At 47.6% G+C, this 13,106-nt stretch overlaps 1 protein-coding gene across 3 annotated transcripts in view; it reads right to left on the minus strand.

Moving 5' to 3' along the window:
* MYO1E (myosin IE) overlaps positions 1 to 13,106 on the minus strand; it is a 163,664-nt gene that overhangs the window by 41,225 nt on the left and 109,333 nt on the right. For all 3 annotated transcript variants that reach the window (XM_075575813.1, XM_075575812.1, XM_075575815.1), the window contains 3 exons: positions 12,042 to 12,123; positions 11,626 to 11,732; positions 9,781 to 9,879 (listed from right to left, as the gene is read on the minus strand). In XM_075575813.1, coding sequence (XP_075431928.1) covers positions 9,781 to 9,879; positions 11,626 to 11,732; positions 12,042 to 12,123 — 288 coding nt within the window. The remainder of the gene's footprint in view (positions 1 to 9,780; positions 9,880 to 11,625; positions 11,733 to 12,041; positions 12,124 to 13,106) is intronic.

The raw sequence follows: 13,106 nt of genomic DNA on the forward strand, positions 1-13,106 counted from the left end.
TGACATTACTTTCTTGCATTTAGAAATAGATGAGTGTTAAGTACCAGTTCAGTTTGCAAATGTTTTTGTAGTTCGAAATGCGTAGTAGCCATATTAGACCTATAGAAGTGGAGAAAGGTTGAACATGAGAGGTCTATATAGAATAAATTATGGTTTGCAGAGGTTTCAAAATCTCACAGGCAGAGCCATCATCAGTGGGGGAGGGTAGAGCGCTGGCCCAACACAACAGCCCTGGACTTGGCGGCAAAGGGGGGGGGGGTCGAGCTGGCTGAACCCATTAGCTAGGATCGACCACAAGATGGATGGACCTTCCAAGATTGACTGGGCGGCTGGGCCCCTTTCTCTGCTGGGCCCACGAAGGGCACCTCCAACCCCCTTCGGGCTTAACAGGGTCTCTGAACAACCTTCCACCCCCTGCTCAAACGGATCCTTAACATTTTATATGTGGGAAGCATGGGGTCTCTGGAGCTGAACGGTGTTAATCTTAGCTCCAGGGACCCCATGTTTCCTGAGATAATTACTGGGGAAGGTGCCGCTGGTAGCCTCCCTTCCACAGGAAACAAAATGGCAGTTTAAATCTCCTGTGTTTCACGGGCCAACAGGAAGCCACAGCTTCCCATTGGCCCATGTGACACCAGGATTTAAATGCCAGGAAGTAACCGGCGTCATCTTCCCCGGTACAGTCCTTGGGAACGTGGTCCAGCTCCAGGGACCCACCTATATAAAACAAAAAGGGAGTGAAGGGTGCAAGGGTGAACTGCTCCTTTACTGATCACATTGTGTAACAATATACCTGCCTTGAGTGGATGCTGCTTTGATCCATTAAATAGTAGTGAAAGAGCAGAGCACTGCCAAAATGATAAAGAGGGCTTGATGCAAAAAATAAGTTTATTTATTAGGCATAATAGCCAAAAAAGGGCAGACACACTAAATTAAAAAACTCTGACGCGTTTCCCGCCGTGGAGGCGCTTTATCAAAGAGTAAACATTGCGGCTTCCTATTTATTGACGCGGGAGATTTAAACCTCCATTTTGTTTTCTGGACGGGAGGAACCGACGGTACCTTCTCAGGTAAGTATCTCAGAAACCAGGCAGTCCCCAGAGCTGAATTTAACGCGGTTCAGCTCTGGAGAATCCCTGATAAAGAAAACCAGAGCAGGCGGAACGGGGTATACAGTATATATCTATAAATATATAGATATATACACATACACAATGGACGTATTTCTGAAGTAGGCCTGTATTGTTCAGAATGACTGCATTACTTATGTATTTCTCTGCCTCCAGACTGGCATTTGTTTACCGAAGGGATATTTGTCAATAGTACTGTAGCTCCGGTTTACGTGCAAACAATGATAACTACGCTCAGTATCCTGATACAAAGCTCAGAGAAACAGTATGAGCTGCACAGCGGGCGTCCATTCATAATAACATAATATGTTCATTTATGACAGGTCATAATTACCTTAATCAAAAGTGCTGACACATTATTCATAACATCCCCCTCCCCCAATCCGAAATGTTACTCTAGAGGTGCTAATCTCCAGTCCTCAAGCCCCCCCCAACAGGCCAGGGTTTCAGGATATCCCCGCTTCGGCACACAATAAGTCCATGCTTCTTCGACTGAGCCTCTGATTGAGCCACCTGTGGTGAGGCTCGGATATCCTGAAAACCTGACCTGTTGGGGGGTCTTGAGGACTGGCGTTGAGCACCACCAGCGGCGGTTGAAATCCGCCGCCCCATGGCACTTACGTGTTGGGCCGCCTCCTTGCTGCCGCCCCCCTCCTCCTTCTGAACCGACATCACCAACATGACGTCGCATTGTCATGGTAACGCGATGTCATGACGTCATTTGATGCTGCGGTTCAGAAGGAGCGCAGCAGCTAAGGAGGTGGCCCAACATGTAAGTGCCTTCCCATCAGGCCAGATGGGCCCAAGAGTACAGCAAAAGTATATGGGGCGGACATTTTTGCTGTCCCCAAATTTTGCCGCCCTAGGCCCGGGCCTAGCAGACCTGATGGAAAATCTGCCACTGAGCACCAATGTATTACTTCAGCGTTTCCCAAATGGTGGGTCGCGACACGGCACCAAAATTGCCGGGTCGCAGCGAGGCTGGCCGCGCGGTGTCTCCCGTCGCCCCCGCTCAAGTTAAAAAAACAATGGCGGCGATTCCCCCCGCGGTCCCGCGCGCTTACGCAGGGCAAGCAGGGCCCGCTCCCTTCCTCCCCCCCGCTCCCAACGTGGGACGGAGGAGGAAGTACCAGCTCCTCTGCGGCCCGCACGTTACGTGGGACGGAGGGGGAAGTACAATTTCCTACTGCAGCCCGCTTCCCCCCGCGGCCAGCTTCCCGAGCTCACCTCCCGTGGCACCACCTCCCGTGCCCACCTCCCGTGCCCCCAATCCCACCTCCCGTCCCGGGCAGCAGGGGATATCGGGGGCAGCAGGGGAAAGCGTCCAGCGGCAAGGTAAGTCACCCCACCCAGTCACTGCCTCCCACCCAAGTGTCCCTGGCCCCCTCCCACCCACCCACCAAAGTGTCCCTGGCCCCCTACCAAACTGTCCCTGGCCCCCTCCCTCCCAACCAAACTGTCCCTGGCCCCCTCCCACCCACCCAAGTGTACCTGGCCCCCGCCCTCACACCCACCCGCCCAAGTGTCCCTGGCCCTCAAAGTGTCCCTGGCCCCCTCCCTCCCACCCACCCAAGTGTCCCTGGCCCCCTCCCTCCCACCCACCCAAGTGTCCCTGGCCCCCTCCCTCCCAGCCACCCGCCCGCCCAAGTGTCCCTGGCCCTCAAAGTGTCCCTGGCCCCCTCCCTCCCACCCACCAAAGTGTCCCTGGCCCCCTCCCTCCCACCCACCCAAGTGTCCCTGGCCCCCTCCCTCCCACCCACCCAAGTGTCCCTGGCCCCCTCCCTCCCACCCACCCAAGTGTCCCTGGCCCCCTCCCTCTTACCCACCCAAGTGTCCCTGGGCCCCTCCCACCCACCCAAGTGTCCCTGGGCCCCTCCCACCCACCCAAGTGTCCCTGGCCTCCTCCCACCCACCCAAGTGTCCCTGGCCCCCTAGTGTCCCTGGCCCCCTCCCACCCACCCAAGTGTCCCTGGCGCCCTCCCTCCCACCCAAGTGTCCCTGCCCCCCCCTCTCCCACCCAAGTGTCCCTGGCCCCCCCTCCAGTCACTCACATCCGCCGTTGCCTGTAATTCACTGTTTGTGTCTGTGTGCGTATAGGGGAGAGCGAGTGTCTGTGTGTGTGTGTATCTGTGTGTATCTGTATCAGTGTGTGTGTGTCTGTGTGTGAATCAGTGTCTGTGTGTATCAGTATCAGTGTAAGTGTGTGTGTATCAGTGTCTGTGTGTGTATCAGTGTTTGTGTGTGTGTGTGTGTAGCAGTGTCTCTGTGTGTGTAGCAGTGTCTCTGTGTGTGTAGCAGTGTCTCTGTGTGTATCAGTGTGTGTGTATCAGTGTGTGTGTATCAGTGTGTGTGTGTGTGCGCGTGTAGCAGTGTCTGTGTGGCTGCGTGTGTGTCAGTGGCTGGGTGTGTGTCAGTGGCTGCGTGTGTGTGTATCAGTGGCTCTGTGTGTGTGTATCAGTGTGTGTGTCAGTGGCTGCGTGTGTGTCAGTGGCTGCGTGTGTGTGTATCAGTGGCTCTGTGTGTGTGTATCAGTGTGTGTGTCAGTGGCTGCGTGTGTCAGTGGCTGTGTATGTGTGTGTATCAGTGGCTGTGTGTGTGTATCAGCGGCAGTGTGTGTGTCTGTGTGTGTATCACTGGCTGTGTGTGTGTGTGTGTGTGTATGTATCAGTGGCTGTGTGTGTGTCTGTGCAGGCCCTATAGGCCAGTATAGGCGATAAAATTTTTAGTGGGTCACGAAAAAGAAGTTAAAAAATAACCGGGTCACGGAAAAAAAAGTTTGGGAAACCCTGTGTTACTTTATTCACAAAACTACCGCACACATATAGTAATTATGTCATTTAATATGTGTACAGCAGGGCCCCAGTCATGCGGCGGGTTCTGTTCCAAGGACCCGCCGCAAAGCAAAAATCTCCGGAAAGCAGATACAGCGATTTTCGTTGTGCCCCTCATTCTGCGCATGCGCGACCCTGGGAACGGCCCGTTCTACGCATGCGCAAGTTCGGCAAAGCCCCTCATTCTGCGAATGCGCGACCCCGGAACGGCCCGTTCTGCGCACGCGCGACATCGGACCGGCACGTTCTGCGCATGCGCAACAATGGCGGCCCCCTTCTCGGTACCGCCGTATCGCCAAAAAGCGGGGCGCCAAGAAGCGGGGCCTTCCTGTATATGGCCGAAGGAGGGGCCCAGAGGCTACTGCATTTGAAGTGTGTGAAACTGGTCAACTCTTCTTGTGACCGTGGGAAATGTACTTTAGAGTATCATATAGGGTCTGCTTAAGTATAGGCCCAAATAGCACACTGACAAGCCAAAGTAGGGACTAGGGAGGATCTAGGGCTTGAAGAAAAAACTCTGGCGCATGAACTGGATGACAGGTTTTGGGGACCTCGATAGACGGTTCACCCCCGCCTAGAGTCCTGGTAGGCTGCTAGCAAACCTCATGCCCACATGCAAGGGATGGCCGTTTATCCACCCAAAATGTATGGGAAGGTAACAAGTCATGTGCCTCCCGGGAGTGCTGCCTGAGCACCCATGGAAGAAGTATGAAAGCCTACAATAATAAATAAAGAACTGTTTGTTTGAATAAAGTTCCTGGCGCCCTCCATTCCATCAACGCGTACTACACCAGCCTGCATGGATGCCATCACCCTGAGAAAGGTAACCCAACCACACTGAGCCTAAATAATACTACCTCGACGTAACGCTCCTTTGGGCTGGGCAAGGAGGGGTTACACTAGTATATGTAATTACATAAGGTGCATGAAAGCCTTATGTGGAGGAGAGTTTATATAATAACCTTCATGGCATAAACATCGAGTATGTACATATATCCCTCAAATGACACAGCATAAAGAGCAAGTCGATATTGCATATATATCCATCAGGTGCGTATGTGTAAGTGCTATAAAAATCTTGGACAACAGTTACTTCTTGAAGTGATCCCCAAATTAATGTCCCAACGCATTTTCTTTATATCACAGCAGTTTCCCCCAAATTCAGTTTCACTTACAATGTCCCTCATGGTTTAGTGTATATCCTGAGATATAAAATAATTAATCCGAGTCTTATATTCTTAAAGCTGCAAAACACCATACACTTCATCTTTTTTGGATTCTAGGATTGAAGCAGGTCGTCTCCTGAGCTGAACCCCATTAATTTCAGCTCTGGGGACCCCCTGCTTCCAGGGATACTTACTTCCGTAAGGGGTGCCAGTATCTATGCAGGCAGAGCTGTGTGCCTAACATAATGGCGACGTTTTAAATGTTCCGCGTCACAATAGGATGCCGTGACATCATCTGGTACGGCTTCCAACTGGCCGTGTGACCAGGACCTTTAAACTCTGCAGATACTGGCACCCCTTACGGAGACCCCCTGCTTCAATCCTAGAACAACAAAAAAAAAAAAGAAGGAAATGCTCTGTTAAGTCACTTAACGTGAAGTTAATCTGATTTAAGGTCCCGTTAAGATTAAAGCCGTATCATCAAAGGACAATAAGAAAACGCTAACCCATGTTCTCTCCCGTAAAGAGCATAGCGTTAACAATAACGACCATTAGTGACGATGACATGCAAATAATAAGCAAATGATAAGCAAACGGTATCCTAACGTTGCATATTCACTAAAGTCGGTTAAGGATAACGCGGGGACTTAACGTTTCGCAAGTTGGGTCACACCTGAGCTTGGTGTTACTCATAACCAGAGGAGGAAATGGGGCTTTTGCAAGGTCTGGGTGGATTTAATTAACATAGCATTATTTCCAGGTGTAATTTCCCTCTCATTTCTCTCAGCTTGAGTGAAGTGCCTATTTTACGGTCTAGATCGCAGTAACGCTAAGACATACTTAACGTTACTCGTCCACAGGGCAGGGCTTGCTGCATTGTGTGTGTGTGCGCCCCGCAGGGACGTAATGAGGTCACATGACGCATGGAGCTCCTTGCTCACCCTCGCATCAGGTTGTCAAGGCGACGTGTCATCACGTGACTTCTTGGATAGCAGCAGATGCTGGCGCTTACAGAGGCGCCGCGCTCTCCCCTGGTCCAACTCTGGTAATCACAGTTTAAATTTTGTGGCTGTTAATTTAACCACCACAACATTTAAACTATAATTACGGAAGTTGAACCGGGGAAGAGCGCAAGGCCTCTGTAGTATGGGCTCTTCACTTAGGCTGCGATTATACAGAGGAACTGCAATGCGCGTGCATCTGTAACGTCACATTTGCGACGTCGCAGAACGACATGTGCACAAGCACATCCTTCTGCTCGCGCGGCTGCAGGGGACACAAGGCTGACATCTGTTCTTTGATTGGACGGCTGCGTCAACTGTCTTCCGCATTGCAGTAGCAAGCGCCACGACAGTCGCGGTAGGTATAAGCACTTTGCGAGGATGCATACTCTTTGTTTTGGCGCTGCGCGGCGTGGTTTTTGGTATAATCACGGCCTGACAAGACATGGTGAAACCTGTTTCCCACTATGGTTTTCCATATGGCCGTATCACTTAGAGACAGCGAAACGTGGTGGGCGGCTAATGCTACAAACAACATGGGATGTTGTCGACTGTATGGATCATTACCAAGGTTTGGTGGTGAAACTCTGACAGCAGCAGGAAAGGGTATATCATTTGAAGCAATGTCTTACTGGAAGGTTTTGGCTAACACTTTGAAATATCCCTAGCACTGCTACAATATTTATGCAGAATTGGGATAACCTAAATTGCCTGAGAAACAATATAATTATATTAGTTTACTGAAGGGGCTCATTGTGCAAGGTTCAGTGTACTGCACTGCGTACCCTATCTGTGATATAGAAGATTTTTTAAAATATATAATCACCCTGATTGGCTGAAGGTTTTGAGCTCTGACCCAATGGCAGACAAAGGGAGTCTCCTAAATATCTTTTTACATAATCAGACCTATTGGCCTTGTGAAAATAACCAAGGTCGTTAGGGACGTCTGAAAACAGATTGTAAACACAGCGGCTCATGGCAGATCCCTTCTATAGAGATACACAGTATACGGCTTTGAGGAATGTACATGTTCCTGTTCCTTTTCAGCTAAGAGGAAGCTATTGCTGATAACAACAAACACATGACTTTGCAGACAAACAAAGCTGGAACAAAACGCTGCCATGTGACACTATATATGGTTTCCCAACGGCTTTTTATTGCCCTTCATATATTTGCGCAGTTGACTGTTTAAAAAGGATTTGTAACTTCCGTAACGCATGTGTGGCATACATCCCATTAAATTTACAGTCAGTCACTCTTAACAACAAATGTTTGAAGTATGGTTCACAGTTTAACCTTACGCAGAGCTCTGTGATCTGTTACCACTTCTGGCAACGAGAGGGTTAAGATACTTACAAAAAAACAATAACCTAACATCACAACAATAATTAAAACATAGAATGTACACAAGCTGTATTTACTTTTACTTACACATCTTAATTACACAATTCACTTTTTCCTTTTGTCCACTGAAAAATATATCATATTCTCCGCATTTCCTTTCGATTTAGTGAATGTTTTTACATGATAAAAGGATGGTGAAGTCCTAAAGTAGCATTGGACGGATCTTGAAGCTAGTTTCTCATGTAATTCCAGTAACTGGACCATTTACCGGTACTTCCGCATGCTAATTGCACAAGTCACTTTACGCTATCCTGCAGCTTTCAAATGAACAGAAATATTAATGAATATTTTTTGTTTGGCACAGAACCTAAGCCACTGTTGTAAATATTGTAAGGAAATAAAGGGGGAAAAGCTGCGCGGATTGCAATGCAATTACATAGCGTCATGAAGGACTAAGCTGAGAATCTGTATCGGGCCAAAAACCTATTTTACATCAATATTTCTCCAAAACAGAAAATTACTTGCGCATTTCAGGATGGGGTCAAGATGAAAAGGGTAAAGTAAAGGTTATTAATACATGTTTAATTATTAAACCAACGGTGTTGGAATATTCCCCTAACCCCTTGGGTGGCCAATATGTCATGTGATTGCTATTACTGTAATTAAATGGCTCTTAATAGCACCTACTCCCAAACGTAGCGGAAATGAAACACATGCCAATGAGGCAGGGGTGGCCAACTCCAGTCCTCAAGGGCCACCAATCTTTCAGGTTTTAAGGATATCCCAGATATAGCACAGGTGAGTCACTGACTGAGCCACCTGTGCTAAAACAGGTATATCCCTAAAAGCTGTTGAGGGCCCTTCAGGACTGGAGTTGGCCTGTACTAGGGGTAACAAAGTTGGCAGAGGACTTGACAGGGTTAAATCCAAATCTAGATTTCAGCTCTTTGCTGAGCATTTGTTTTTCTTACACTCCCCTTGAGTACAAAGTCACAGTTGGCTCACATATGGAAGGGCAAGTTCACCTTTCACATTGGCTGTGCATTGGAACACACCAGCCTTTCACGGTGAACCGTAGCATGCAAATATTAAATACTGCACAGAAAGGTTTATCCACTCCTCCAGTTACCCAACACTACCAGGGAACTGTCAGAGACCAGAATAACAGCAACTATAGAAACACGCATTTCCAGTTCTGTCAGCTTCTTGAGGTGACCTATATTCATTCACTGTGACTTGTAGAACATGAATGATGTCACTGTCAGTGAGGGCTAATCCCCACACAACATGATTCACCGCCAATAACCTGAACGCGTTATGTCTGACACGCCTAAATGTTTTGACTTTGACGCCTCAGGCCCGCTCAGGCTCACACATTATTCTTCCTTTAGTAATTGCCTTTGCTGTTTTGGTTTAATCGCATATTTCTGATGATACATTCTCCAGCAGAAATGAGTGAGCGTGCATTTAGCGTTCCACAGACCCTCATAACCTATGACCCCCATCGTCACGTGTCGGCAAACAAGTCACTGATATTCTGAGTCTGACTGATCCAGAGTCAGTCTCAGGTATGTTTTTTTTAAGCATAAGTTGTCCCGTAGACATCAGTGGTGTCTCGCTGATAAGATTCAGTCATTTTTCCATTCAAAAGTCCTTTTCATGACCCAGATCCCCCAAATCTCCCTAACTTCAGTTGTTCAGGAGGTTGACATCTCTGTGACACGCAAATGAGGGCACTGTGTCCCTACTTGCTTTCCATACTTTGTATGGCGGAGGGTTTATGGTACCATAACCTTATTGTGTGCAGTCTAAGAACTCCTAACTATCTACTACCTAACTTATTCTACCCTGTTCTCATACAAAATAGAAAAAAAAATACAAATATATAATTTCTTTACGTTCTAGTATAGGAAGCAGCAGCCATTTTAAAAGTAGGCAAACGCCTACAATTTTACACACATCTCTAATTACTGTAGGACGCCTACAAACGTTTTTAAAAGCTACACCAATAAATCATGTATTTGAAAGACGAGTAGAGACAACTAATGATCTAACTAAGTAACTAACTAATTACCTAACTAGAGAAACCACTAACATGTCAGGGACGGACCTCCTCTCTCCTGCTACTAGTTAAGACGGTGGTCATGTTGCTTTATACACAGGGACTTTCTCTGGCTTTGAATACCAAAGTTTGCAGCCACATTTAACGTCATTTTCTGCCTTGTGACACACATGGAAAAACTATGAATGGAAAAAGAACAGGAAACATGGCCAGCCATCAAAGTTAGTAGAACAATGTTATTCTCACCTGAGCAGGAATTTCTTGAACACCCTCCTGTAGGCGTATCCTGCCCGGCGCACACGGATATTCTCCTTCAGTCCCAGGTATTCCACTTGATGCTTGACCCTGAAAGTGAAGCGTGACGGTCAGTGGGTAAGAACCTCCATATAAGGCCAATGTTCTATGAACACTAAGAGGAATGTGTCCAGGTTATCATAGAAATATGTTTCAAGGAAAGGAAGGCAGCCAGCCGACGGATGTTGAGCGCATGTCAAGGTAGAATTCAGTCGCGTACAAAATACTTTAGGGCAGACGGGGACATGCAAGTTCCCCAAAAAAACCCAGACGTGGTTGGTAGCAGAGATCCAAGCGGTTGTGAAAACCAATCTATGAGAGATACCGGGTATGTTTCATGTTGAAGCAATTTGCCACATCTTTATGGAGCAAATGTTTTCATTCGCATGAATTTATGGATGAAGCTTGTTACTGGAGCTTCTTACACCGGTCACTAAGCAAAAGACTTGGCAACTTTATTGACGCAACTCTACTCCATTACCGGAGGGCCCCCTCATACAGCGGGTTCCGTTCCATGGCGTGGCCACAAACCGAAAATCGCCGAAAAGCGAAACTGACAATTTTCAGCGTCTCCTATGATTCTGCGCATGCGTATACTTGCAGTCCCCCCTTCTGCGCATGCGCGAACTCGGCCACTCCCCCGTTCTGCGCATGCGCGAACTCGGCGGTGCCCATTATGTGCATGCGCTGACATTTGTTCTCGGCGCGCACCGTCGTGCTAGGTATAAACGTGGCCTAAGATTCTTTAAACCCATTTGTGTATAAGGATTCCGTTGCTAGTTTTGCCTACGGGTTATTGGGCAGGAGATGCAGGTATCACACAAGTCAGCAAGGCAGACCTGTGTGGTGGTAATAGTTTAAATCCCATGTTGTCTTGGGAGAGGTAGCTCTGCAGGGGGGGGGGGGGAAAGCAATTTCACCCCAAAATTGGAAATACTGCTAGGAAAGAACTGCTGTTGGTGGTTTATAATGTTATTTACTTTAGCTGACATAACTCCAGTATCAACGTAGAGGAAAGGGAGTTTGGACGCACAGCTTTTGTTGGTGCAGAGCTGCAGCGTATGTAGAACAGTTTCTTACTTCTGATGCAGAATTTTAGACTGACGCCACTTCCAATATGGCAGATTTGTTTTGTCAAATAAAAGGGAAAAAGAAGAATAGTGCACAGAAACGCAGAATGTGATACATCTTATTATCTGTGCACCATGTAACTCTTCCCCAACGCCTCCTACTGAGACATCCCAAGTCACAAGTTGGAGATGAGATGCAGAATGTGATACATCTCATTATAATCTGTGCACCGTGTAACTCCTCCCCAACTCCTCCTACTGACTCTCCCCAAGGTGCAAACTGGGGCAGAGACGCAGAATGTGATACAACTCATTATAATCTGTGCACCATGTAACTCCTCCCCATCTCCTCCTACTGACTCTCCCCAAGGTGCAAACTGGGGCAGAGACGCAGAATGTGATACATCTCATTATAATCTGTGCATCATGTAACTTCTTCCCCAACTCCTCCAACTGATGCTCCCCAATGTGCAAGCTGGGGCAGATGGTGCAAAATTGGAGCAAAACACCTTGAGACATAGCTGCAGGATGAAAGAGCCCCAGTTTTGCACGAAAATGACCGTGACACATTGGCCCTTATTCTATAAACTGCAAGTACGCTATATCTGCATTATCGCACGGAAAGCCCCATTAAAGTCGGTATGAAAGTCTCGAAATGGCGCTGTATGAGCTTATAGAATAAGCCCCAGAGAGCCCAAGCTCACACACACAGCATATTCATACATACCTACTCTCCTCCCAATCTCTGGGTTTCTTGGTTTCATTTGGTTTAATGCAGCGTATATAGTGAGGTGTGCATTTCATCAGGGTTTTAACCAGGTCATTTGCTTGTTTCTGTGAAAAAAGAAACGACGTATAAAACGATAAGAAAACAACTGGAGCTGGAACAATGCAGTTTTAAGTCTATATAAAGTCTCATTTTACATATACACATGTACCTGTGCATACATGTCATTGCTAACTGATACATGCTTGATTGATTATGTATTGCTGAGGAATTGCAAGAAAATATTTGCACTTATTTTTCTGAAATGTCTCATTCCAAAGATACAATGCTGCTGCAACTGTTCTATGCACACAGTGTCAATGGATATGTTAACATCTGGCCACCATAAAAATACAGCATTCGTTCATTGAGCTCACCTTGATTTTACTGCTGGCGGTGGTGGGACGTCCCTTCTTTTCTGCTTGAAGGTTTTCAGAAAATAAAGCTTTTATGAAAGGCCTGGAAAAGAGTTATAAAAACATACAGAAAAAAGGAGCAGATGGTCAGATGTTTTAAGAACCGGTCTGTTGAACTAACGCTAGATGTAGGTTTGGGTGGCTCTAGGATAGACACAGGGTCTTTCCGGCATCTGTCAAAGACACCAGTCTTTGCCCAGGTCACCAGCATGTTAATGGACTATCTGCCTGGAATGATGCCAGTACAGCCTGCCATCCTGCCAGGAAAAAGTTCACAGAAGAAAAGCCAAAGGCATTGGGGTGGGGGGGTAGGGAGAGGGGGGGAAAACCCTCTCCCCGTTGCAAACATTTGCATGTGGGCCATTGCCTTTGCTTTTCTTTATAATCTGTCCACAAAATACAGTTGTACAGCAATAATAGCAGAACTTTGGAGTAGCTCTTTATACGCTACAAAATACATGTCCTCTAAGTCAGGGGCGGCCAACTCCAGTCCTAAAGAGCCACCAATAGGCCAGGTTTTCAGGATATTCCTGCTTCAGCACAGGTGGCACAATCATTATGACTGGGCCACTGATTGAGCCACCTGTGCTGAAGCAGGGATATCCTGAAAGCCTGACCTGTTGGTGGCTCTTGCGGACTGGAGTTGGCCACTCCTGGTCTGTTATTGTCAACCCCTGCACCAGCTAAGCAGGAGTTATATTCAGTGATGGATATCCCCGTCATTGCCCGTAGGCACTTACCTGGTGCCGCGGTACCCCTTTGTGCTGCCCCCCCCTCCTTCAGCGTCAAATGATGCTGCGACGTCACATGTCGTCGCATTGCCACGGCACCGTGACATCACACAGTGTCACGTTGCCATGGCAATGTGACGCCACAGCGTCATTTGATGCTGAAGGAGGAGGAGGAGCGTGGCATGAAGGAGAAGGTAAGAATTGTATAAAGGCCCACGGTCTCCTCCGGCAATCAGTGGGGAAGAAATATACTGTACAGGCATACCCCGGTTTAAGTACACTCACTTTAAGTACA

This window comes from Ascaphus truei, chromosome 18, assembly GCF_040206685.1.
Source record: "Ascaphus truei isolate aAscTru1 chromosome 18, aAscTru1.hap1, whole genome shotgun sequence".
Lineage (NCBI taxonomy): Eukaryota > Metazoa > Chordata > Amphibia > Anura > Ascaphidae > Ascaphus > Ascaphus truei.